At 41.2% G+C, this 27,328-nt stretch overlaps 1 protein-coding gene across 2 annotated transcripts in view; it reads left to right on the top strand.

Moving 5' to 3' along the window:
* Window positions 1-27,328, top strand: part of prkg1b (protein kinase cGMP-dependent 1b) — a 730,867-nt gene that overhangs the window by 699,227 nt on the left and 4,312 nt on the right. Inside the window, exons 13-18 of one of the 2 annotated variants that reach the window (XM_059947429.1) lie at window positions 1,792-1,815; window positions 2,479-2,620; window positions 4,211-4,374; window positions 7,460-7,582; window positions 7,772-7,834; window positions 9,722-9,788. In XM_059947429.1, coding sequence (XP_059803412.1) covers window positions 1,792-1,815; window positions 2,479-2,620; window positions 4,211-4,374; window positions 7,460-7,582; window positions 7,772-7,834; window positions 9,722-9,788 — 583 coding nt within the window. The remainder of the gene's footprint in view (window positions 1-1,791; window positions 1,816-2,478; window positions 2,621-4,210; window positions 4,375-7,459; window positions 7,583-7,771; window positions 7,835-9,721; window positions 9,789-27,328) is intronic. The other variant, XM_059947430.1, reaches the window with a different exon arrangement.

Raw genomic sequence — 27,328 nt, 5'->3', positions numbered from 1 at the left:
GTCCCAGTGCTGACGCCTAGCTCGGAAGCCACACAAACTGTGGTCTGACAGTCAGGCGTTCCATTATCCAGGATACAATGGAAGTACCAACCTGTAATGAATGGAGCTTTTCCACAGCAGTGGGGACTGTATGGTATTGAAGGTATGGTATTGAAGATTACTGCTGAAGCCTGCGCGAATTGCCAAAACATGAAGATTTGGCTAAATCTTTCTCACTGAAGATGTTAACTCAAAGTTCAAAGTAAAATTTATTATCAGAGTATATACACATCACCACGTACAACCGTGAAATTCTTTTCTGCAGGCCTACTTAGAAAATGTATAGAACAGTAACTGCAAGCAGGACCTGTTAAACTGTAAACAAGCTGTGCAAATGCAGCTGATAAATAAATAGCAATAACGAGCTTCAAATAACAAGATTGGAGTCCTTAAATCAGTGTAGTTGGCCCCTTTTGTTCAAGAGCCTAATGGTTGAGGGGCAATAACTGTTCTTGAACCAGGTGGTGCAAGTCCTGAGGCACCTGTACCTTATAACTGATTTTACTGTTTAGTGAACATACTTTCATTTGGGAAACCGAGCCAAAGACTCGTAAAAAGCTTTATGGATGTAAAATGGATGTAACACTTTTAAAAGCTGAAATAAATTGATCCAATAGCTTTGTTAGCTTCATGACTTTCCCCTTTTAACGGTGTGATAATCTATATGATTATGATAATTTGTTCAGGCTTTTGTTAGGGACAGCTACTCAGTGCACTGTGGAAGTACAAATTTGGATAGACTTCCTTCAATATTTAAGAAAGGTCATATTATGCAGCAGACATTTTTGACAGCATTTTTATGGAGGCAAACAGACTGTTGCTGTTTTGGGTCGAGACCCTTCACCCGGTACTAGACCCAAAAACATTGACTGTCCACCCCCCTCCGTAGCTGTTGCCTGACCTGCTGAGTTCCTCCAGCATCTTGTGTATTGCTGCAGATTCATCATCTGCAACCTCTCGTGTCTCTAGACTTTTTTTTAAACTCTATTCTTCGCTAATTTTTTTTTAAATTGCCCTGGACGGGATCATAATACGACGTATCAAAAAGTCTGCTGAGGCATTTGAATTGTATCAGTTGTCAAGGCTGGAGCCAGCATTCATTTCACAAGCCACTAGTTTATCTACTGCCCCCTGGTGTTTCCTTTGAGAAAGGTGGTGTTGCATTGCAATACACATTTGACCTACATTGAAATGTGAAGCTACTAGAGTTTTGACAGTATTTGCTCTGTTTTGCTGATACCCGTTTCTTTGAAAGGAGTCTTAACATTATGCAGTAGAAGTTCAATGTGGCATGTGAATTATCCATTGTAGCTTTGATCTAGCCACATCTCTATGAGTGGGTAGAATGGAGCTTGGGGGAATTTACTCTGTTTTGGACAGTAGCCCTGATTTATTAGAAAAGTATGAGCAAATTCTAATGATTAACGTGTTAAAAGCAATACGATCTGAGATTTCTATTAAAAGCAGAAGCACAGACTAATAGTCAAGCTCTCTCCACGCTACTTGATGGAATGAAAATCCCTCCCATTGATGGATGGATTCAATTTAGTGCTATTAAAAATGGTAGAAGAGAAAGGGCAGTCAACTGCTCTGCCAGGTAAACTCTCAGATATTGAAAAGGAAAAGCCAGAGTCACGTGCTGTCCAAACGGCATCAAGTATTTTCGACAGCCAACTGGCCTTAACCCTAACTAACCAGCAATATTGTGGCATCCCTTTTTTTGAATAATTCATTATTAACCTTTCTCCGTAGATACAGAGAAGACAATATTAAAAGGTATGTGGCACCCTTTGTACTTTAAAGCAAAACTAAGCAACATAACTCAAATTGGAAAATGGAGGCAAACAACTCAGCTCTTTCAGCTTGCATCATCCATCAACAGGCTCCACTCGGTCCATTGCCACTATGCACTGTTAGTCCATTGCATGGGATGACGACTGTTTGTGCAGCATTTATAGTTTATACCATGGTTTATTCAATTTATTGCATTGTCTTTTGGCTTGGGTCCTCTGGAATCCCCCTCTCATTGTGTTATCCATCTTCACCAAAAAATGAGAATGACTGTGTATGATTTTCTTTTTCTAACGTAACTTCCTCACTCCATTATTCTCAGTGAGGAGCTAATTCTTTCAAAAAAATCAACTGAGTTTGTGGTTTAATTGAGTTTGGTAGGATTATTTGAAGTCTTCATGCTATTACCCAGGAATGAAAACCTTCATCAAGTTCCCACATGATATGGAGAACATCTCTCATTTGCTGCTTATTAATATTTGCTCACAATCATTGCATCAAGGTTGTAAAGTACCGAGCACCATTGCCTGGCAGCAACTGTATCTCATGCCAGTCCAAGCCATACGACTAATCAAGCTGATTTGGTGCCGTATATTGAGTGGCATAGTTCTGCTGCTGTAATGTCGTGCTGTTGGTCATTTCTTGCAGGGGCTCATTTGATGATGCCACCACTCGATTTTATACAGCCTGTGTGGTAGAAGCCTTTGCATACTTGCATTTCAAAGGAATTATTTACAGGGACCTCAAACCAGAGAACCTAATCCTTGATCACCGAGGTTATGCTAAGCTGGTGAGTAATGAAGGCTAGAGTGAGGTGAAGGAAACTAAAAGTTCAAAGTAAATTTTATTATTAACGTACATGTATATCACCATATACAACGCTGAGATTCAACTTCTTGTGGGTATGCTCAGCAAATCTATAGAGCAGTAACTATAACAGGATCAATGAACGATCAAGCAGAACGCAGAAGACAACAAACTGTGCAAAAGCATATATAAATGAATAGCAATAAATAACGAGGAACATGAGATAACGAGTCCTTGAAAGTGAGATCATTGGTTGTGGGAACATTTCAATGATGGAGCAAGTGAAGTCTTATCACAGAGGTGTATGATATTCTCAATCCCTTGGCTACTGAACTATTTAAAACCTCATCAGCTGATATGTAGAGACAATCTGAATCCAGTTTGGTATCTCTAGTTGTTTTGTGGCAGCAGTATGGTGTAATACATAATGGAAACAAATGTAAAATTAATGAGTACTCCAAAAAGAGAGCAAAAAATAGTGAGGTAATTACGTGGGTTAATTGTACGTTAAATGTGATCATCTGATTGCAGAAGGGGGAGAAGCTGTTCCTAAAACTCTGAGTGCATGTCTTCCGGCTCCTGTACCTCCTCCTTGATGGTAGCAATAAGAAGAGGGCATGTCCTGGATGATAGGGGTCCGTAATGATGGATGCCACCTTTTTGAGTGGTTGCCTTTGAAGATGTCCTCGATGCTGGGGAGGCTAGTGCCCTTGAAGTAGCTGGCTGAGCTTTTAAATTTCTGCAGCTTTTTTCCGATCCTGTGCAGTGACCCTTCCACACCAGACAGTGATGCAATCAGTTAGAATCCCTTTCAGCATGGCTACTTCAAAAGCATCTAAATAAACACAGAAAATAAACAATTTGATTCTACAGTCCCTTCTTTTGACTGTTACCTTTGCTTTAGTTATTTCTGCACATTAATATACCACCTATTTGTAATTTAATATTAAATCTTTAACACTTTATTGATTTCCCTCACCTGGACATCCAGTTTACTTAGGGGCCTATATCACAAAACTGCAGCATTTTATTAGAGTCACTAACTCCAAAGGTCAGGTTTCCCAGAAAGGTGAGGCCAGCTAAACCGACACTTAGTGTAGAATTTCTGCTCTCTTTTTGAAGTACTTATTAATTTTATGTATTTTTATTGTAAAGTATAGTCCTTTTATTAGGTATTCCATTAGTTTTCAGGTCTCTTTCCATGATGCCCATAGGCTGGTGTGTGTTAACTTCCATCCTTGGCAGGAAAGCAGTCGAATGTAATAAGGATCAGGAACACAACATAAGGAACGTGGACATATAGTTATTGACATCAGAGCCATGTATCACACAGTAAATAGTGATCGTGGTCTCAACATGAACATCTCGTTATTGACATTAGAGTCCTGTATTACACAGTAAATAGTGATCATGGTCTGGACATGAACATCTTGTTATTGACATTAGTGTCGTGTATCACACAGTAAATAGTGATCATGATCTATCTGTAAGCAGTTGTATCGATGTAAGATTGTAAATTGCAGTACAGAAGGCTTCAATATACAAGTTAATTGGCATGTTGTCTATGCATTAGGTGGATTTTGGATTTGCTAAGAAAATAGGGTTTGGAAAGAAAACATGGACATTCTGTGGGACTCCGGAATACGTGGCTCCAGAAATCATCTTGAACAAAGGTCACGACATCTCAGCTGATTACTGGTCACTTGGAATCCTTATGTATGAACTCCTAACTGGCAGGTGAGAAAATCTAGAATAGGATTTTGTTGTCTTGTGTGTTATAACTAGGACTTGAATTTTTCACTTCTAACATAATAGCTTAAAAAAGGACATTCCCAAACCCTGATCTGGTAAATGGGTTTGTTTTTTTTTTCACCAATAAAAAACTTTATTTAGAATCAATGGCAACTGCCCATAATTTACATTTTCATTCATTTTGCTTTAAAACTGCCCACCTGATAATCAAAATGGTCTTACAGAGCACTGACTAATCCCATTTGTCTCTGGCATGTCAGTGAAAGAGACTGGAAGAGGAACATTTAGAAAATAGTGGAAAAAAACAATTATGTTTATGATTACTTGAATGAAGTACCCAATTTAACTGTGCAGCTCCAAGTTGGACCAAACATTTAAAACTTTTGTATTCAAGTCATCTATGATACTAATATAGCCTTTTAATTTAACATACAACCTGTTTATTAATGCTTGCATAAAGAGGGTGGTACAGTAGCATAGCAGTTGATGTAATGCTATTACAGGGCCAACTGCTGTCTCTAAAGAGTTTGTACATTCTCCCTGTGGCTACATAGGTTCCTCCAGGTGCTCTGGTTTCCTCCTACAGTCCTAAGACATACAGTTGGGGTTAGTAAGTTGTGGGCATGCTATGTTGGTGCCAGGAGCGTGGCAATATTTGCAGGCTCCCCAGCACAATCTCCGCTGATCTAATCTGACACAAATGAGACATTTCACTGTATGTTTTGATGTACATGTGACAAAGCTATTCTTCAATATTCATTACATCCAGGTGAAGTCAAGTAGTTGGAATTATGCTTTGTCACCTACTGTATGTCTTGCTAACTTGAGTCTCTGATGCACCATTAAATCTGCACTGTATCTCCTGAGAGGAATACATTCAATGGCCACTTTTATTAGTTATATCTGTACGCCTATTTGTTAATGCAGATATCTAATCAGCCAATCATGTAGTAGCAGCTCAATGCATGAAAGCATGCAGGCATGGTCAAGAGGTTCATTGTTCAGACCAAACATTAGAATGAGGAAGAAATGTCATCTAAGTGACTTTGATTGTGGAATGATTGTTGGCACCGGACACAGTGGTTTGAGTATCTCAGAAACTGCTGATCTCCAGGGATCTTCACACACAACAGTCTCTGGAGTGTATAGAGATATTGCAACAAACAAAAAAAAACTCCCAGTGGGCGGCGGTTCTGAGGATGAAAATGCCTTGTTAATGAGAATGGTTGGGGAGAATGGCCAACTACTTCAACCTGACAACAAGGCAACAGTAACTCAAATAACCATGTTACAACAGTCACGTGCAGAAGAGCATCTCTGAATGCACAACACATTGAACCTTGAAGTAGATTGTCTACAACAGAAGGCTACGAACATACATTCAGTGGCCACTTTATTAAGTACAGGAGGTAACTAATAAACTGACCCATGAGTGTATGGAAATGTTTTTAACTGTGTAATGTGGAGATGCAAGCCTGCCTTTCCCTTATCAGTTCCACCTCTGACCAGTACTGCTGAGCAGAACCTCTGTTCAAATAAAATACTAGCAGAAACAAAATTGAAATGCTCATTTCATAAAGTTCAAAAGTGAATTTAAATAGGAAATAAATCTAGTGCAAATGCATTTTCTGTTGTCCTTATACTCACAGAAAATTATTAGTTTCAGATCATTTCAGAGATTAAGCACAATGTCCAGGCTCTGCTTTGTCTGTGACATTGTGTTTCTGAAATAACTTCAGCACCGAAGGAGCCTTTTTATCTCATTGGAACCATACCAGATCTCAGCAAAGTAACCCAGAAAGTATATAGAGGCAGCTTTATTCTTTCAAACATACTTGTTAACTGTCTTGGACTTTTTTGTCATTTGCCTACACTAAGGAGTGATTCACAGAAACTAATTAGGCTATTAGAATGTCCTTAGCCTGTAGGAGGTAACCAGGGAAATCCCATGTGGCCACAGGGAGAGACACAAACTCCATGCCAAGCAACCAAGGTCAGGATCAAACTGAAGTCCCGGGAGCTGTGAGGCAGCAGCACCAACTAATCCCCATATATTTACTCTGGTGGAGGTAAAATACTCAACTCAATCCTACGGAGTTCTCCCCAGTATACTGACAATTATCATTCTTCAATAATCGTCACTATTACAGATTACACGCATGTTCTCTCCACTACTGCGGTATACTACTGTGTGAAAATCAGCTGCTGTGTTTCCAGCATGGAAGTGAAATGCACTCCAGAAAACATACTGGGGTTATCTTGAAATCCACTGTTCAAAAATAATATGGAATCGCTATATTGTTATAGAGTCTTAGAGTCCGAATCATATGGCACAGAAACAGGCCCTTCATCCCATAAAGTACACATCAATGCCAATCCCATTTACAATTATCTGTTCTGTAGCCTTCCATGAATTGATCATTTAAGTGTTAAAATGTTGAGAGAACACCAGCCTTCATCACCCATTCAAGCAGTGGATTGCAGATCTCAACCATCCTCTGGGTGAGAACTTCAGACACTCTCTACCCCTGAAATCAATGTTCTCTGGTTTTAGACACCTCTGTTAAGAAGGAATGTTTCCCAATATCTACCCTGTCATTGCCCCTTCTATTATTAAATACTTCTGTTGGGTCACCCATCAGCTCTGCTAATCCAAAGAAAACAAACCCAGTTTTCTTTCCTCATATTGAATTGCTCATTGTCACTCAACCAGCATAGCTACAAAAAACAGGCTAACTGGTTATTCATCTAATTTGCTCTTTCTGGGTCCTTGCGTGTGCAAATTAACATGGTGGTGGTCTACAAAAAAGCGACAAAGATCTTGAAAATGTAAATAATTTAATAAGGGTAATCTGTAAAACAGCATTCTCTGTGGAGAAGCAGGAGAAATTGACAGTAGAGTTTTAGATTTGTCAAAAATATCTGTGCATGTGCATAATTCAGGAGTCGATACATGTGTATAATGGCCTTAAATAATAACGATTTTATCATCAATACAACTGCAAAATGTGCTATCAATCACAGCGTGGAAATGTTTCTAAAATTGTGTTTCCTCTTCCTTTGAATAAAGTCCGCCATTCTCAGGGCCTGATCCCATGAAAACCTACAACATCATTCTTCGTGGGATTGACATGATTGAATTTCCAAAGAAAATAACGAAAAATGCTGCTAACCTAATTAAGAAACTATGCAGGTAAGTTTCTGGCAGATCTGGGGTTGTGAATTATCTAACCAGCTAAACATTTCCTCTTAAATTTGTGTAACATTCAGAAGAGCAGTCCTTCTTGTCCCTTTATTTGTTTCAGTATATTCCCAAAATGATTATTAAATTACTAAATAGTGATTGAATCTTTCATGATGGTTATTTCCTATTTTCTAATAGGGACAATCCATCAGAGAGACTTGGGAATTTGAAAAATGGAGTTAAGGACATTCAGAAACACAAGTGAGTATTTCCTTTATGAATTTCTTTGTACAGTACAGTGTTGCACTTCAAAGTAACTTTATTAACCTTTTAAAGCTGTTGCTGAAACTATGCATTTGTTCGTCAAATCCAGAGCTGATGCTCACACAAAGAATGCATAATGATATGGCAATAATGTGTTCATTATGTAATTGAATTGTACATTGAATTACCATTTTTCTTCAAGCTACCATTCTCTGTAAGCACTAGTTGAACACAGCGCTAGACTCAGGATCAATTGTTTTCTTCCTTGGTAATAAGGTCTAATTAAAATGACTCTGTCTTCATGCTTAATGCTTAATGCTCAGAGACACAGGAGAGGAGATGACAGAGGGGTGACACTGTGAGAGATATTGGAACCAACATTTTTATCTCATAAACGCGACAGTGTAGACAAAAACTGGTGACAAATACCATGGAGACCCCTTTACTAATATTGATTTAGACACACAGGACTCCAAAATATATGTCCAACAATACAGGATCAATCCTGTTACTAACTAGTATTCCTGGCATCTCCTGTGATACGCCAGGTGTACCCAGGCAGCAGTATGACCTACCAGTAGCAAAGTAAGGGCCTTTCGATTGATTGAACCGATTTCATAACCTATGGACTCACTTTCAAGGACTTTACAACTTATGTTCTCACCATTATTTATTTATGTTTTTAAATGATATTATTTGTTTTTTGTATTTGAACAATGTCTTATTTTGCACATGGGTTGGTTGTCAGAGTTTGTGTGTAGTTTTTCATTGAATCTATTGTACTTCTTTGTTCTACTGTGAAGGCCTGTAAGATGATGAATCTCGGGGCAGTATATGATGACATATATGGACATACTTTGATAATAAATTTACTTTGAACTTTTGCTGTCTGTGAAGGGCAAGTTTCTTTGACAGGGCCCATCAGACATGGCAAGTCATAGGATGGCACCATGGCACAAAGGGCATTGATAACAGATGTTCCAGGGTAAAGCAGCATTGTCCATAATTTTCCTTAAATGAGAAGGCACCATTCTTCAGGTTATGTAGCAAATGTGCTGCATCGGCTGGATTCCTCTTTTGCATTATTTATTTATTTTTATTGTACTTATCGTAGTTTTTTTTTACATCTTGCTGCAATGAAACAATAAATTTCATGACATCATGTGAGTCATAATAAACCTGATTCTGATTCTGAAAGCCCAACCACACTGTGTGACTGGGTCAAATCAAGCAAGGCATCTGTGCTCATTGATTATGATCTACATTATTTACTGATGCTCAGCTTGGTCTGTCGTCACCTTCTGGCACATGATGGATCTCACATTATCAGCCTCATTAAGAATACGTTCCTGCTTCTTTACTCTAAATATTACTCAATGTAATAATCAAAGAATACAAACACGTGAATTGTCTGTCACTATTATCCAGACAAATTAGCTTCTTATTATTGAATTTCATGCTGCTCATTAATTTTATTAATGAGCTATTAATTTTATTTACAAATTTGCCATGATGAGCATAGTCTCTTGACCTGGATTTATTACAAAAAATAGATACTTCAGATGTTGAATATTTTGTTTAAACTGGAAACCAAGTTCAGCTTTAGGGACATCCAATGAACTCTTTCATTTTTCCAAAGAGCCTTTTTCCAATTCTTAAATTGGTATTTTTACATCTCATTGAAAATGAAACTCAAACAAAACGATACCCTTGTTGGACCCTCACTGTTGCTGAGAAATTAAAGAACCATGTCTTAGACATCAAGAACAGATTCTGTAAAACAAGCTACTCATTTTGGAAGATCTTAGCTGTCTTTGTGTAAAATTGAAAACATTATTGTTACTTTGAAAATGTACAACTACAAATTCTGTGTTTTTTTCACAGATGGTTTGAAGGTTTTAACTGGGATGGACTAAGGAAAGGAACTTTAACACCTCCAATTGTACCTAATGTAAGTATTTAACCAATCGGTCCTTGTACAATGGTTAGCATAGTCCTATCAACCATTAAAATTCTTGTTATCCATAAACTAAGTTGAAGGGTTGAGCTGATTATAGGAAGTTTCTCAATTTGGGATTCAATAGATTAGCCAGTATGGTTAGGTTACTGCATTTAAATCACTCCATTATATCAGATTTATTTTAAGTGACAAATGGAAAAGATTTTCCTCTATGTTTTCATTGATGTAAGTGCCTTTACATAAATGCTATATGTGATGCCTTTCTTCTGAGAAGTAAGCTGATGAATTAACATTCCATTCTTGGTAAATATTTTAATCTGAAAGTTATGATTATGGCCCTTCTCAGCTATAACTGTCTCCAATGACTAATATACCAGTGGTCAAGGAATTTAAAAGTGACGCCATCTTTGATGGTTGTGGTTTCAAAGCTCCAGCCCTACTGGAAAGCACAAAGATACAGTGGAGCTGTGCATAGTTAGTAGTGCCCGTATTCTTCTCCAGCCATCACTGGGGTATGAGGGTGACAGGCTTCTGCTCCAAACCCATGGGTTCCAAGTGAGCTGATCAGACCAATGTGAGACTCACGGACAGGAGTTTCTTGACAAGGCAGGCCACAGGGTAGTTTGGTAGATTGGAATGTCATTTTGCTGTTTTCACTGAGCCTCGACTCAAAGTCATCAATGCCATCAGTCTGCCCTTTGTCTATTTCAAATAGTCATGGACCAGGGATTCTCACCTATTTGTGGGAATATCAGATGTTCGGAGAAGACATTATCAACATCCTTGACTATTTTCCTCTGTGCTGCTGGTAATTCCCTGCTACGATGGAGCTCAACAGTTTTGAGAGTCTAGTGTCAGCCGTGCGAATAATTTACCCTGCCCAATGGAGGGGGGTAGGGGGAGAGAAGAAAATAGTAGGATTCATGTAGGATTAGTGAAGATGGGTGGTTAATGGTTGGCACAGACTAGGTGGATCACTTTGCATTATATCTCCTTCTGACTCTTTGAGGCAACTGGGGGCAACTTAATCCTTAATGCTGGGAGTGCTGGTCTGGGAGGTCTGTGGATATTGGTTCCTGGAATGGATTTGCTGACTATCAGAATCAGAATCATATTTCTTATCGGTGTTTTATATGACATAAGATTTGTTGGTTTCTTTTGGCAACAGCAGAGTGCAATGATGTAAGATTGATAAAAATCGCAAAATAAATAAATACTTCAAAATGGGAATACTGTGGTCGTGTTCTTGGGGTTATAGACTGTTCAAAAATCTAGTGGCAGACTGGAAAAAGCTAGTCCTGAATCAAGGAGAGTGGGTCTTCAGATTCCTCTACCTCCTCGATTATGAAGTTAGTTAATGGTGAATACTGCCTTTATGAGGCACTGCCTCTTGAAGATGTCCTCAGTGGTAGGGAGAGTTCTGCCCATGATAGAACTAGCTGAGTCTACAACCCTCTGCAGCCTCTTGCAATCCTGTGGATTGGAGCCTCCGTACCAGATGGGATGCAACCAGTAAGGATGCTCTCCACCGTACTTCTATAGAAATGTGCAAGAGTCTTTGGTGCCCTAACTAATTCTCTCATACTACTAATGAAGTAGTGCCACTAACATGCCTTCTTCATGATTGCAGTAATGTATTGTGCCCAGGACAGATCCTCAGTGGTGTTGATACCCAGGAACTTGAAGCTGCTCACATTTTCCACCGCTGACCCCTCTATGGCAATTGGCATGTGTTCTCCGACTTCCCCTTCCTGTCCACAGTCAATTCTCTGGTTATGCTTCTATTGAGTGCAAGGCTGTTGTGACACCAATCAACCACCTGATCTGTGTCATTTCTGTATGGATCCTCACTGCTATCTGAGATTCTGCCAAGAAGAGTGGAGTCACCTGCCAATTAATAAATGGTGTTTATAGAGAGACAATGCCATCTTTGATTGGTGATGCCTGTCCATTAGGGTAAGGTGTTCATTCTGGGTAGATGAAGACCCTGAAGTGTGTTGTAGGCCAAGGGTGACGGGTTCCTGTTTCAACTTCGAGTTTTGTGTCAGGTTTAAGAGCCCAGTCACCAAACAGCCTTTTCCTGAATCAGTCCATGACTCTTCCATCATGGTAACCATTATCATTGATATCCGTCTTTGCTGAGAGGAGGCTTCTGAGAGATGTTTTCCAGAGTTTTCTGAGGACACCATTTCTTATGCGATACTCCCAACCGTACCAGCTTCTGGGATTTAAAAGTTCTAACCCTCCGGAGTATGGATAGCTGACGCGGCCCCACTAAAGGTTCAGGATGGTCCCGCTAATTGGCTATCATGTTTCAGCTGCCAAGAATTGAGCATTTAAAAAACACCTGAACTGTGGTTAGGTGCTCAATTGTACGCCCTACTGGGATACTGTATGGAGTTTGTTTTGTGCACAGTTCTTGATCCAGTTTGATACCGTGTCTCGATCCTTGCTTCAGAAACTCCAGCATTTGGGTCTAAACCTGCTTCGTCAAAGACTCTCGTCGATTGGGCCAATGTGGACCCAGCTGGGTATCAGACTCTTTTGTCTGCTGTGGCCAGCCACAGTGAAAGGATTTCCAGGCAAAGCCTGGAGATTCACAACCTACATCAGATTTCCGAAGGAGGAAGTTAGTGTCACTTGGGAGAACCGCTCGGTCATTCTGCAGAGCCAGCACATCTTCCAACCTCAGGAAGATTCTTGCCTCGGCTTCCTCACTCAATGCTCATTAGTGTTTGAACTCCATCCTTCCCTGTTCCATTTGGAGTGCGGAAAAGTGGCCGTCATTATCTCTTCCCTGACTGGAAGACCCCTGGCTTGGGCCACCATGCATTGGGAATATTGGTCAGAGGTTTGTTTGGATTCATGGCTGCCCTGAGAAAGGTCTTTCATCACTCTGCTGGAGCCAGCTGAGCCTCAGACCGCCTGCAACAGGGAACAGTCAGCAACTGAGTACGTGATTAGATTTCAGACTTTGGCCCAAGAAGGTGTTTGAAATGGGGAGGCCTTGGCCACTGTACAGCCGCAGACTCCGAGATGAACTGAAGGATGCCTCACCTTGTTAGAGCCAGCAGAGAACTTAGAGGTTCTGATCCATCTTGATAATCATCTGGCAACGTGAAAGTGGGACTACTTCAGGATGTCAAAGAGAGCTAGTCAGAGCCTGGTCCCTATGCATCACAGTTCCGCTCCCTAACTCGGACCATGACCAGCCCGTTGCCTGCTCGGGATCCAGTCAGACTCATGCAGGTCGGCCCACTGAACTCTCTGCTGTCAGAGTCTAGGTCGCTGCTTTTACTGTGGGGAGGCAGATCACCTGCAGGCCAAATGTCCCAGGCTGCAACTGTCAGGAAACTGCTAAGATTGTCCAGTGTCAGGAGGACTGTGACAGTACCAGCCACTATTCCCAATCTCATAGATTCTGGTTTCGTGCTGAATGTGGAGTTCACCAGGAGTAAGAACTTGAGGCAGGTGAAGGCTTTTGTGGATTTTGGATTTTGAGGCAGGTGATTTTCTGGATTTAGGTAGCACCGATTAGCTCAACATACAAATGTTGAGCCAGTCAGTGCTCACAACTGTCTTGGACAGCTGCCCGTCAAGTTCCGGACAGATCCAGCAACAGACTGGGGTTTTTCAGATGAGGACAGAGGATCATGTGGAAGACATTACTTTCTACATTGTTGCCTCTCCACTCATACCCCTGATCCTTGGGTACCTTCGACTGTCCCAGCAAAACCCATCCGTGGACTAGATGGAGGGGGGAGTCATTGCTTGGTCCAGTCATTGTGAGGGGGTTTGTTAGTGGCATGCTGTTCCGACACCCAGACTCTCCCAAGAACAACGACCAGTGAGGCGGCGGCCTTCAGTGTGAGGTAACCTGAGGCCTTCTGGAGGTCTAGTCCTGCCCCCAGAGATAGACAAGCTGGTTCCGACCAACGGGACTGTACAGATCCCAACACTGTCTAGAGAGGGACAGTGAACTAGAAAGGGAATCTCTAGTGTAGGAGAAGACCATGGAGATGCCTGAGCAGTCTGGGAAACTTGTAGCTAAGCTTAAGGAATCCAGCCGCCAGGTCTTGAGGAAGGGAGAGGTTCCTATACGCTAATCCTTGAAGCCTATTCCTGGAGAGTGGGAGACAAGGACCCTCTGTAATGCCTTGCTGCAGTTGCCTGAGGATACAGACTGGAATTTGGACTCTAATTTGGCCACTATTTCTATGAATGAGCTTTGTGAACCTAGAGAGGGGAGTTGAATCACTACTGCCACCTAAGAAGTATAGGAGTCATCCTGGAAGGAAGGTCCAGAGGAGATAGCAACACCCAAACTGGTCGAAATCTCTTCCATCTATAAGGTCTAGGAGGAAGTCTTCAGCAAGGGAAAGGCCTCGTATCTTCCACTGCACTGACCCTACTGATGCTATAGACCTGCTGCCCAGTACTTGTTCCCCACAGGGTCAATCGTATGTGCTCTCAGGCCCAGAGAGAAGCACTATGGAGGAGTGCAGGTGAATGAAGGTTACTGGGGTGAAGTGCAGGTGAGATGAAGGTTATTAGAGGTGAGTGAACGTTATTGGGATGAAGTGCAGGTGAGGTGAAGGTTATTAGAGGTGAGTGAACGTTATTGGGATGAAGTGCAGGTGAGGTGAAGGTTATTAGAGGTGAGTGAACGTTATTGGAGGTGAGGTGAAGGTTATTGGGGATGAGGTGCGGCATTCTGGCAGAGAGATTTGAACATCAACAAATCAACTACTTCAGAAACTCAATGGGTCAAGTGGCTTCTTTGGACTCAAAGGATGGTCAATGCTTGGGGTCGAGACCTTGCATCAGGACTGAGTGTATAGAGGGAGAGATGAGACTGAGGTGGTGGGTTGAAGGTGCAACTGGATGAAGGCTTGAGAAAGGTGGTGGGCAATAGGCAGAGAGAGAGAGAGACAGAGATAGATATAGATGCTCTGCGGCTCCAACTAGATCTCAAGGCTCTTTTGATAGCCATTCCCAAGATTATAAAAATGTTGCCTTGAGGCTGGAAGAGAAATTAGGGAAAATCTAGGTTTTATGTTAATGCAGAACCAATGAAATAGGCAGAAATAGAAATTCCTGTGGGGTGAGTTTGAGTTGTTGAGTTGAGACTACCTTTAAAAATAATAGAAAAAATAGATTGCCTCATGAGCCTTAGATTAGAAAATTAAAAGCTCAAGGAGCAGGATCGTAGGCAGAAATTTTCACCTCATAGGCAATAATGGAGATGGAGGAAGAGATTTTAGATGGAATGAACTCACCTGATTGAAATGATTGATGATTCAAATAACTGGGTCAGTAGACTGGACTTAACTGATAAAGATTAGAGGTAGGGGCATAGGAGAGGTTGATGGTGAGGGTGGAGGATTCAAAACAGTCTACATTTTGAAGTGGCAAGAAAAACATCAAATTGCTGACGAGAACAGAGTTCTGGGTAAAGCTAAGTAGACCAGGCAGAAGGGCATATCTAACAAAGATAATTGGTTTCTATAGTAATTGTGTCACCAGGGAGAAAAATTGGAAAAAATGTGAAACTTTACCTTATCCAAATGCATGAAGTATGAATAACAAAATTAATATCAAGAGATACTAGGGATCTGGTTGAACCACTCGAGGGTAAAGGAGGGGACATGTGCTTGTAGGTGGAGGATGTGACTGAGGTCCTTAATGAGTACTTTGTATCAATATTTACCAAGGAGAAGGATGTAGGGGATAAGTGTAGAGCATGCTAATTTGATGGGACATTTCAAGACAAAGAAAGGGAGTGCTGCGTTTTGTAAAGAATATTATGGTGGATAACTCCATAAAGCCTGATGGCATTTATCCCAGAATGCTGAAAGAAGCAATAGAAGAGATTGCTGGAACATTAACCGATATCTTTGAGGCCTCTATAGCCACAGGAGAGGACCCAGAGAACTGACGAGTATCTAATGTTGTTCCTTTATTGAAAAAGGGGAGTAGGGATAATCCTAGAAACTTTAGACTGATGAGCCTCATGTTAGTGACAGGGAAGTTACTAGAGAGGATTCTTAGGGTTAAGATTTTTGAGCCATTAGAAAACCATACCCTAATTAGGGGCAGTGAGCATTGCTTTATGTGGAGCAAATTACATCTTATTAACGATTGAGTATTTTGAAGAGGTGACTGATGAAGTTCGAGCTGTGGATGTTGCCTTTGTGGTTATTAGCAAGGTGTTGAACAATGTCCCTCATGGAAAGCTCATAAGGAAGATGAAGATGCTTGGGATTCATGGTAACATGATCATTTGGATTCAGAATTGGCTCACCCATAGAAGACAGAGGATAGTGGTTATTCTGGCTGGAGGTTTGTGACAAGTGGTGTTTCATAGGGATCCGAATGGGATCTCTGATGTTTGTAATATACAGCATATATGTAAATGACTTGGAATCTAACATAGATGGGTGGGTTAGTAAATTTGCTGACTGTACAAAAATTGGTGGAAAATTGGGAAAGGATGCATCAGGATATAGATAAATAGCAGATATGCGTGGATAGGTTAGGCCTCCGTTAGTCTCGATAGACCATGGATTTGCACCTTGGAAAGTTTCCAGGGCGCAAGCCTGGGCAAGGTTCTTTTTTTATGGAAGACCGGCAGTTGCCCAAACTGCAAGTCTCCCCTCTCCACACCACCGATGTTGTCCGAGGGAAGGACATTAGAACCCATACAGCTTGGCACCAGTGTCATCGCAGAGCAATGTGTGGTTAAGTGCCTTGTTCAAGGGCACACATGCAAGCCTCAGCCAAGGCTCGAACTAGAGACCTTCAGATAACTAGACAAATGCTAGATGGATAGATAGATAACTATCCACCACTTATGGGGTGGATAAGTGGCACATAAAATTTTAACCCAGCCGAATGTAGTGTTGCACTTGGGGAGATTGAATGTAACAGCAAGACCCTTAACTGTGTTGATGTGCAGAAGGATCATGGGGTTCAAGTACGTAGCTCCTTTAAAATGACCTCAATGTGTTGATAGGGTAGTAAAGAAGACACATTGCATGCTTGCCTTTATTAGTCAAAGAATTGTGTTCGAAAATCAGGAAGTTATGTTGCAGGTTTATAAGACTCTAGTTTGGCTGCATCAGGAGTACTGCCTTTAGTTCTGGTCATCCCATTATACCAAGGAAGCCAAGGCATTGGACGGGGTACAGAAGAGGTTTACCAAGATGCTGCCTGGATTGGAGGGCACACGATATAAGGAAAGGTTGGATATACTTGGATTATAAACACAAGAGATTCTGCGGATGATGGAAATCCAGAGCAACAAACACAGAATGCTGGAGGTCACGCAGCATCTATGGAAATGAATAAATTGTCGATCTTTTGGGCCAAGACCCCTCATCAGGACTGGAAAAGAAGGGGGAAGAAGCCAGAATAAAAGGATTGGGGGAGAGGAAGGAATACAAGCTAGAAGGTGATAGGTGGGTGGGAGAGGGAGATGAAGTAAAAAGCTGGAGAAGAAGGAATCTAATAGATGAGGAAAATGGACCATGGGAGAAAGGGAAGGAGGAGGGGAACCAGGGGGAGGTGACAGGCAGGTGAAGAGAAGAGGTAAGAGAGGAGACAGAGCGGGGAAGTGAAGAGGGATGAGGAAGGGGTAAAATAGCCAAAGGTTACAAAAATCGTTCATATCCTCAGGCTCGAGGCTACCCAGGTGGAATATGAGGTGTTGCTCCTCCAATTTGAGTGGCAGTAGAGGAGGTCATGGACTGACATGTTGGAATGGGGATGGGGATTAGAATTGAAGTGGTTGACCTTGAGGAGACCCTGGGTTTTTCTCGCAGTTGGAGTGAAGGTGTTCAACAAAGCAGTCACACAATCTGCAAACTTCGGTTGCTTTTTCTAGAGTAGTGGAGGTTGAGGGGTATACTGATAAGGTTTAGAAGATTATGAGGGGCATAGATAGAGTAGATAGCCAGTATCTTTTTCTCAGGGTTGATATTTCTAATCTTAGTGTCTAATTTCACTAGAGGGCATGTATTTAAAATGAGAGAGCTTACCTTCAAAGATGTGAGTGGTAAGTTTTATTTACATAGAATGGTGGGTCTTTGGAATGTGCTACCTCGGATGGTAACAAATACAATGGAGTCATTCAAGAGGCTCTTAGATAGGCAATTAAATGTACAGGAAATGGAAGGAGATAGACATTGTCTAGGCAGAAGGGATTAGTTTAGTTAGGTATTTGACCATAGGATATAGGAGCAGAATTAGGCCATTTTGCCCATCAAGTCTGTTCTGCCATTTCATCATGACTGATCCAGTTTTCCTCTCAGCCCCAATCTTCTGCCTTCTTCCCATATTCCTTCATGCCCTGACTAACCAAGAATCTACCAACACCTGCCTCAAGTATACATAAAGGCCTCCACAGCAGCCTGTGGCAAAGAGTTCCACAAGTTCACTTCATTCTGACTTTCCTCTTCATCTCCGTTCTAAAAGGACGCCCCTCTATTCTGAGTCTGTGTCCTTTGGTCTTCGACTCTCACACCAGAGGAAACATCCTCTCCACATCCACTCTATCAAGGCCTTTCACCATTTGATAGGTTTTAATGAGGTCACCCCTCATTCTTCTGAATTCCAGTGAATACAGGCCCAGAGCCATCAAACGCTCTTTATATGACAAGCCATTCAATCTTGGAATCATTTTCATGAACCTCCTTTAAACCCTCTCCAGTTTCAGCACTTCCTTTCTAAGATAGGGCCCCAAAACTGCTCACAATACTCCAAGTGAGGCCTCACCAGTGCTTTATAAAGTCCCAACAATACAACCTGGCTTTTGTATTCTAGTCCTCTTGAAATGAATGCTAACATTGCATTTGCCTTCCTCACCACAGACTCACCCTGCATATTAACCTTCAGGGAATCCTGCACAAGGACCTCCAAGTCCCTTTGCACCCCAGTTTTTGTATTTTCTCTCCATTTAGAAAATAGTCAACCCTTTCTTTCTTCAACCAAAATGCATGACCATACACTTCCTGACTCTGTATTCCATCTGCCATTTCTTTGCCTTATCTCCTAATCTAAGTCCTTCTGTAGCCTCTCTACTTTCTCAAATCTATCTGCCCCTCCACCTACCTTCACATAGTCTGCAAACTTTGCAACAAAGCCACCAATTCCATCATCCACAACCAAGCGAAAATCTGCAGAAATCCAAACAACACACACAAAATGCTGGAGGAACTCAGCAGGCCAGGCATCGTCGATAGAAAAAGAGTAAACAGTTGACATTTCAGGCTGAGACCTTCCATCAGGAATGGAGAAAAAAAGATGAGAAGTCAGAGTAAGAAGGTGGGGGGAGGGAGGAAGAAATACAAGGTGGGAGGTGATAGGTGAAACCGGGAGGGGAGAGGGGTGAAGTAAAGAGCTGGGAAGTCGATTGGTGAAAGAGATAAAGGGCTGGAGAAAGGGGAATCTGATAGTAGAGGATGGAAGAAAGGGAAGGGGGAGAAGCACCAGAGGGAGTTGATGGGTAGAAGAGGTGATAAGGTGAGAGAGGGAAATGGGAATGGTGAATGGGGGGTCGGGGGGGGTCCATTACCAGAAATTCAAGAAATTGCTGTTCATGCCATGGGGTTGGAGACTACCCAGATAGAATATATGGTGTTGCTCCTCCAACCTGAATGTTGCTTCATCGCAACAGTAAAGAAGGCTTGGAATGACATGTTGGAATGGGAATGGGAGGTAGAATTAAAATGGGTGGCCACTGGGAGATGCCACTTTTTCTAGAGGATGGATTTTAGGTTCTTGGCAAAGCAGTCTCCCAATCCACATCGGATCTCACCATTATAGAAGAGGTCACACTGGGAGCATGGGATACATTAGATGACCCAACAGACTTACAGGTGTAATGTTGCCTCCCCTGGAAGGACTGTTTGGGGCCCTGAATGGTAGTGAGGGAGGATGTATAGGGGCAGGTGTAGCACTTGTTCCTCTTGCAAGGACAAGTGCCAGGAGGGTGATAAGTGGGAAGGGATGAAATGACAAGGGAGTTGTGTAGGGAGAGATCCCAGCAGAAAGCAAGAAGTGGGGGGGGGGGGTGGAGGGGAAAAGGTTTGCTTGGTGTAGGATCCTGTTGGAGATGGCCAAAGTTATGGAGAATTATGTGCTGGATGCGGAGGCTGGTGGGGTAGTAGGTGAGGACAAGAGGGATCCTATCCCTGGTGGGATGGCGGGAGGATGGGGGAAGAGCAGATGTGTGCAAAAGGGAAGAGATGCGTTGAGGGCAGCGTTGATGGTGGAGAAAGGGATGCTCTTTTCTTTGAAGGAGGAGGACACTTACTTTGTTCTGGAATGAAAAGCCTTATCCTGAGAGCAGATGCAGATGGAGGAATTGAGAGAAGGGGATGGCATTTTTACAAGTAACCAGGTGGGAAGAGGTATAGTCCAGATAGATGTGAGAGTCCATGGGTTTATAAAGACATCAGTAGATAAGCTTTCTAGACAGAGAGATCAAGAAAGGGGAGGGAGGTGTCGGAAATGGACCAGGTAAATTTGAGGGCAGACTGGAAGTTGGAGGCAAAGTTGATGAAGTTGACGAAGTCCACATGTGTGCAGGAAGCAACATCAATGCAGTTGTCGATGTGGCATAGGAAAAGATGGTGAGTGATACCAGTATAGGCTTCGAACATAGACTGTTCCACATACCCAATAAAATGGCAGGCATAGCTGGGACCCCTGTGAGTGCCCATAGCTACACCTTTGGTTTGGAAGAAGTGGGAAGAGCCGAAGGAGATATTATTGAGACTGGGGGTTAGTTCCGTCAGACTGAGGCGAGTGGTGGTGGAGGGGAACTGGTTGGGTCTGGTTTCCAGAAAGAAATGGAGAGCTTTGAGTCCTTCCTGGTGGTGGATGGAGGTGTATAGGGACTGGACATCCATGGTGAAAATAAGATGCTCAGGCCAGGGAACTTGAAATCATTGAAAAGATCAAGAGCATGTGAAGTGTCTTGGATGTAGGCAGGAAGGGGCTGGACTGGGGGGTTGCTGGGAAATAAAACTGCTAGTGTCTTCCATACCAATTTAATTAGTCTGGCACAATATTGTGGGCCAAAGGGTCTGTTACTGTGCTGTACTGTTCTATGTTCTCAAGCAGATCAGTTCATTAAAAAAACAGAAGTTAATTGGTTTGACCTAAAGGCCATTATGGAGACCAATTTGCAAAATGACTGAAGCTGGGAATAATATATTCCATGATACCAAATTTTATAGGAGATAAGCAAAATTAAAATTAGGTGTTGTAGCATTAGTAATAAAGAAGGCAGAAATAGAGTAGATGAAAGATTTTAGCTTGGGAAGTCAAGACTTAGAATTAGTTTCGATGGAGGTAAGAAACAGCAAGGCAGGAAACATCATTAGGAATCTTTGTCTTTCAACCTGAGGGCACAGGAAATCAGAGGGACATGAAGCAACACCATTACATTAATCATGGGGAAATGTAATCACAGACAGAAGAGCGAATTCATATAGTATATGTGAGATAGATTTCCAGATAAGTAAATTGAGGAACCAACCAGGAAAATTAGCTTTATTGTATTTTGTACTAGGTTAATGAGTTAAGGGGTCACAAGGCAACTTTATATAAAGATTGAAAGTGATGTAGTTCAATCTAAAACTGGCTTTTAAACAAGATAAAGTTCAATAGGAAGCATGAATTGGCTACAGTAGATTAGGAACTTATATTAAAAGGTGTATCAGAAAATAGACAATTGATTAATTATAATAAAAATACTGTATAATATTTTTAGGAACAAAAAGGCAAAAGGAAAACTTCATAAATTGAGTTTAGAATTAGATCAAAGGGAAAGATTTACAACTTATCCAAAAAAAGCAAAATAAACCCCTAAGGATCAGAAATATTGTAGTACTGAAGAAAGAGCAATAACAAAATTGATAAAGAAAGGGAAATTGGATTATGAGCATAATGTGGTAAACAAAACAAAAACAGACTGTAAATGCATCTGTAGATATGTATATTATGGAAAATACTTGCAAAAGCAGGCATGCACCAAACAGAATGAGATAGGAGAAATTAATTGGTCGACAAGGAGATAGCCAAGACAATTTTTTGATATTTTGTGTCTATCTTTATGGACACAACACAAAAAACAGCCAGGAAATAGTGTAAACAACAGGACAGGAAAAAATCAGAAGATGGAAGAAATTAAAATGAATAGTAAACTAGCACCGAAGTTATGAATGAAACTGGAAACCAGTAAATCCCAGGACCTAATGACAAGCATGACAAGCTTAGAAAGTAAAGATAGCAGATATATTGGTTGTCTTTTTCCAAAATTCCTTAGGTTATTGGACAGCTTCCACAGTTTGGAAGGCTGAGAACAGAACAAGAACGAAAGACCTATAGGGAAAATAGGGGGCTCTATTATCATAGAATCTACTATCCAACCAATCTCCTAGAATTGTTAGAGGAAGTTACTAGGAAAGTTGATGAAGGAAATACAGTGGATTTTGTCTACATGGACTTTAGCAAGGTCTTCGAGAAAGTCCTGCAAGCTGTTCAGCATTCAGGATGACATAGGAAATTGGATTCAACATTGGCTTCTAGGGAAAAACCAACATATGGTAATAGAGGTTACCTCTCTGACTGGAGGTTTGTTACTGGTCGTGTGCCGGAGGGATCAGTGCTGGGTCCATTGTTATTTGTCATCAATATCAATGTTCTGGATGAGAATGTAGTAAACCACATCAGCCAATTTGCAGATGATATTATGATAGTTTGCGTGGTGGACAGGGAGGAAGGCTATCAAGCTTGCAATGGGATCCGAATCAGCTGGGAAAATGGGCTGAAAAATGGCAGATGTTATTTAATACAGGCAAGTATGAGGTGTTGCACTTTTGGAGGACAAACCAGGGTACAACATACATGATGAACAGTAGGGCACTGAAGAGTGCAGTTGAACAGAAGGATCTGGGAATACATATCTATAATTCCTTGAAAGTGGTGCCACAGGTAGATAGGGTCATAAAGAGAGGTTTTGGCACATTGGATGCCATAAATTGAAGTACTGAGTACAGGAGTTGGAACATTATGTTGAAGTTCTATAAGGCATTGGTGAAGCCAAATTTGAAGTGTAGTTTGCAGTTCTGGGCACCTACCAACAGGAAAGATATCAATACGAATCAAAGAATACAGAGAAAATGTACAAGCATATTGCTGAGATTTGAGGACCTGAATTACAAGGAAAGGTTAAATAGGTTAGAACTTTGTTCTCAGGAGCCTAGAAGAATGAGGGGCAATTTGATAGAGGTATAGAAAGTTATGAGGGGTAAAGATATGGTTAATGCAAGAAAGCTTTTTCCACTGAGTTTGGGCGAGACTAGAAATAGGAATCATAGGCTAAGTGCAAAAGGTGAAATATTTAAGGGGAACCCAAGGGGAGGGGGGACCTCTTCACTCAGAGGCTGGGTGCGGGTGTGGAATAAAGTGGTAGATGTGAGTTTGATTGCAACACATAAGAAAAATTGGGATAAGTGCATGGAATGCTACAGTACAGGTCCAGATCAATAAGATCAGGAAGAATAACAGTTCAGCATGGACCAGATAGGATGAATGATCTGTTTATCTGCTGTAATGCTATTTGACTCTATGATTCTATTAATAAATAACAGAAAATAACAAAGGAATTGGGCATATTTATGAGAGTGAAATGATGATTAACAAATCTGATGACATTATTTAAAATTGTAATCAGGAGAATATTTGAGATGGGCCAGAGGATCTTCACAACATTTTAGATATGATGCCATACAAAAGATTATTGAATAATCAGATCACAAGGGATCTGTGTTCTGTGAGCATGAACTGTGATCAATTGACAGACACAAAACAAAGACAAGTATTACAATGATTATGTTTGGGTCTGAAAGCAGAATCTAATGGAGTTTTACAGGTATCAGTGCTGGTCACAAGCTATTCATTGTGTATTTCAATGTTTTCAGTGAGGTGATTGATATAAATGTTTGCTGACGTTCTAAGCCAAGTGGCCATGTGATTTGAGAGGAAGACCAGAGAGCTTCACTTGTGACAGCCAAGGACATGGCAGATGGATTATAATGTGGAAAGATGTGAAGTCAGTCACATTAGTACAAAAAATAGAAACACTGAATATATATTAAATGATTGAAAATCAAAAAACATTAATGATCAGTGTGACCTGAGTTTCCTTGTAGGTGAATCACTGAAAGTTAACAAAAATGTACCAAAGGCTGATGGCATGCTGGCCTTTACTTGGTCTGATGGTTTGATTGCAAGTGTAAAATTATTTTACTAAAATTATATAAGCCCTAGTGAGACAATGCCTGTAATATTGGGAGCTCTGGGTCCCAACCTAAGGATAGATAGACATACGATAAAAACAAAGGTGCTCTGGCTTAAGTACTAGAGTGAAGAGATTGTCCAGAGGGAAGAACTTTAATAGACTGGTCCTAAATCTCTATGCTTCATCCTTCATCACTATCCAGAGACCTAATCAGCCCTTCCAGGTGCTGCAGAGGTGCTGCAGAGATTCACATGCAGCTCCCCCAATCTTGTCCATGCCATTTCATGCTCCCAAATGACCTCATCAGTGTTAATAAGTGTAAACCGTGGAGCGTTGTGGACCGTCAAAAGGGAGGGATTACACTTGAACCTGCGGGGATTCAATATCCTTGCGGGCAGGTTTGCTAGAGTTGTTCAGGAGGATTTAAGCTAATTTAGCAAGGGGATGAGAACTGGAGCGATAGCGCTAAAGCTGAGGTAGTTGGTTTATAAACAAAGGCACGGTGTGCAGTGAGACTCCTAGCAAGGAGAAGCAGTCAGTAGGATGAGTTGCAATGTAAAATCAAAAAGGGTGAATACACGACTGAAGGTGTTATATATGAATGTATGCAGTATACGGAATACTAGTAGCACATTTACAGATTGGCATGTGTGATGTTGTAGGCATTACTGAACCATGGTTGAAAGAACTTAATGTCCAAGGAGACACATTATATTTAACAGACAGACAGGAAGGCAGAGGGGGCAGCATTGCTTTGTTGGTAAAAAATGAAATCAAATCATTAAAAAGAGGTGACATAAGGTCAGAAGGTGTGGAATTGTTGTGGGTAGAGCTAAGGAACTGCAAGGGTAAGAAGACCCTGATGGGAATTGTATACAGACCCCCACACAGCAGTAAGGATGTGGTCTACGAATTACAATAGGAGGAAGAAAATGCATGCCAAAAGGACAATGTTACAATCGTAATAGGGAGTTTCAATATGCGGGTAGATTGAGGAAAATCAGGTTGGTGCTGGATTCCAAGAGAGGGTTTTCTAGAATGCCTATGAGATGGCTTTTTAGAGCAGCCCACTACAGGATCAGGTATTCTGGAATGGCTGTTGTGCAATGAGCTAGAATTGACTAGAGAGCTTAAGGTAAAAGAACACTTAGGGAGAAGTAATCATAATATGATCAAATTCACCCTGAAATTTGAGAAGGAGAAGCTAAAGTCATATATATCAGTATTACAGTGGAGTAAAAGGAATTACAGAACCATGAGAGAGGAGTTGGCCAAAATTGATTGGAAAAGAACACTGGTAGGGATGACAGCAGAGCAACAATGGCTGAAATTTCTGGAAGCGATTTGGAAGACACGGGATATATACATCACAAAGAGGAAGAAGTATTCTAGAGACAAGGTGACACGACCGTGGCTAACAAGAGAAGTAAAAGCCAAAGAGAGGGGACACAATAGAGCAAAAAGTGGGAAATTAGAGGGTTGGGAAGTATTTAAAAACCAACAGAAAGCAAAGATGGAATATGGAAGTAAGTTAGCCAATAATATTAAAGAGGATACCAAGTTTCTTCAGATTCATAAAGTTTAAAAGAGAGGTGACAGTGTGTACCAGACCGCTGGAAAACAATGCTGGAGAAGTAGTAATGGGGGACAAGGAAATAGTGGATGAACTGAATAAGTATTTTGCATCAGTCTTCACTGTGGAAGACTAGCAGTATGGTGCAACTTCCAGAGTGTCAGGGGTCAAAAGTGGGCTAAGTTGCCATTACTAGGGGAAAAGTTCTTGGGGAAACTGGAAGTTAGTTAAATCAGTTGGACCAAATAGTGTACATACCAGGCTTCTGAAAGAGGTCACCAAAGAGATCGTAGAGACATTAGTAATGATCTTTCAAGAATAACTAGATTCTAGAATGGTCCTGGAAGACTGGAAAGTTGCATGTGTCACTCCAAGAAGGGAGAAAGCTAGAAGAAAGTGAATTATAATCTGACCTTAGTGGTTGGGAAGATGTTGGAATCGATTGTTAAGGATGAAGTCTCAGGGTACTTGGAGGCATGTGATAAAATAGGCCATAGTCAGCATGGTTTCCTCAAGGGAAAATCTTGCCTGACAAATCTGTTGCAATTCTTTGAAGAAATAACAAATGGGATAGAAAAAGGAAGACTGGTCGATGTTGTCTACTTATATCTTCAGAAGTCTTTGTACAAGGTGCGACACATGAGGCTGCTTAACGAGTTAAGAGCCCATGGCATTACAGGAAAGATACTAGCATGGATAAAACAATGGCGGATAGGCCAGAGGCAAATAGAGGGAATAAAGGGAGCTTTTTCTGGTTGGCTGCCAGTGACTAGTTGTGTTCCAGATGGGTCTGTGTTGGAACCTTTTTCTTTTTATGTTATATGTCAGTGACTTGGTTCACAGAGTTGATGGCTTTGTTGCAAGGTTTGCGGATGATGTGAAGATAATTGGAGGTGCAAGTAGTTCTGAGGAAATAGAGAGGCTATAGAAGGACTTAGACAGATTAGGAGAACGACAGATGTAATACAGTGTTGGTAAGTGTATGATTATGCACTTTGGTAGAAGAAATGAAAAGGTTGACTATTTTCCAAATGGAGAGAAAATTTTAAAATCTGAGGTGCAAAGGGACTTGGGAGTCCTCATGCAGGATTCCCAAAAGATTCATCTGCAGGTTGAGACTGTGGTGAGGAAGGCAAATACAATGTTGGCATTCATTTCAAGAGGAATAGAGTATACAAGAAAGGATGTAAAGTTGAGGCTTTATGAAGCACCAGTGAGACCTCATTTGGAGTATTGTGAGCAGGTTTGGGACCGTTACCTTAGAAAGGGCATGCTGACAGTGGAGAGAGTTCAGAGATGGTTCACAAAAATGATTCCAGGATTGAAGGGGTTCTCATATAAAGAGTGTCTGATGGATTTGGGCCTGTATTCACTAGAATTCAGAAGTATGAGAGGTGACCTAATTGAAAGCTATCAAATGTTGAAAGGCCTTGATAGAGTGGATGTGTCCTATGGTTTGAGAGTCTAGGGCCAGAGGACACAGTCTCAGAATAAAAGAGTGTCATTTAAGGCAAAAGTTGATAGATTCTTGATTGGTCAGAGAATGAAGGGATACATGGAGAAGGCAAGAGATTGGGGCTGAGAGAAAAAATGAATCAGCCATGATGAAATGGCAGAGCAAACTCAAAGGGCCAAATGACCTAATTC

The sequence above is a fragment of the Hypanus sabinus genome, chromosome 22, assembly GCF_030144855.1.
Source record: "Hypanus sabinus isolate sHypSab1 chromosome 22, sHypSab1.hap1, whole genome shotgun sequence".
In the NCBI taxonomy this organism is placed as follows: Eukaryota; Metazoa; Chordata; class Chondrichthyes; order Myliobatiformes; family Dasyatidae; genus Hypanus; species Hypanus sabinus.
Note: the sequence above shows the minus strand (reverse complement) of the source record. Positions and strands in the feature narration are given on the sequence as shown.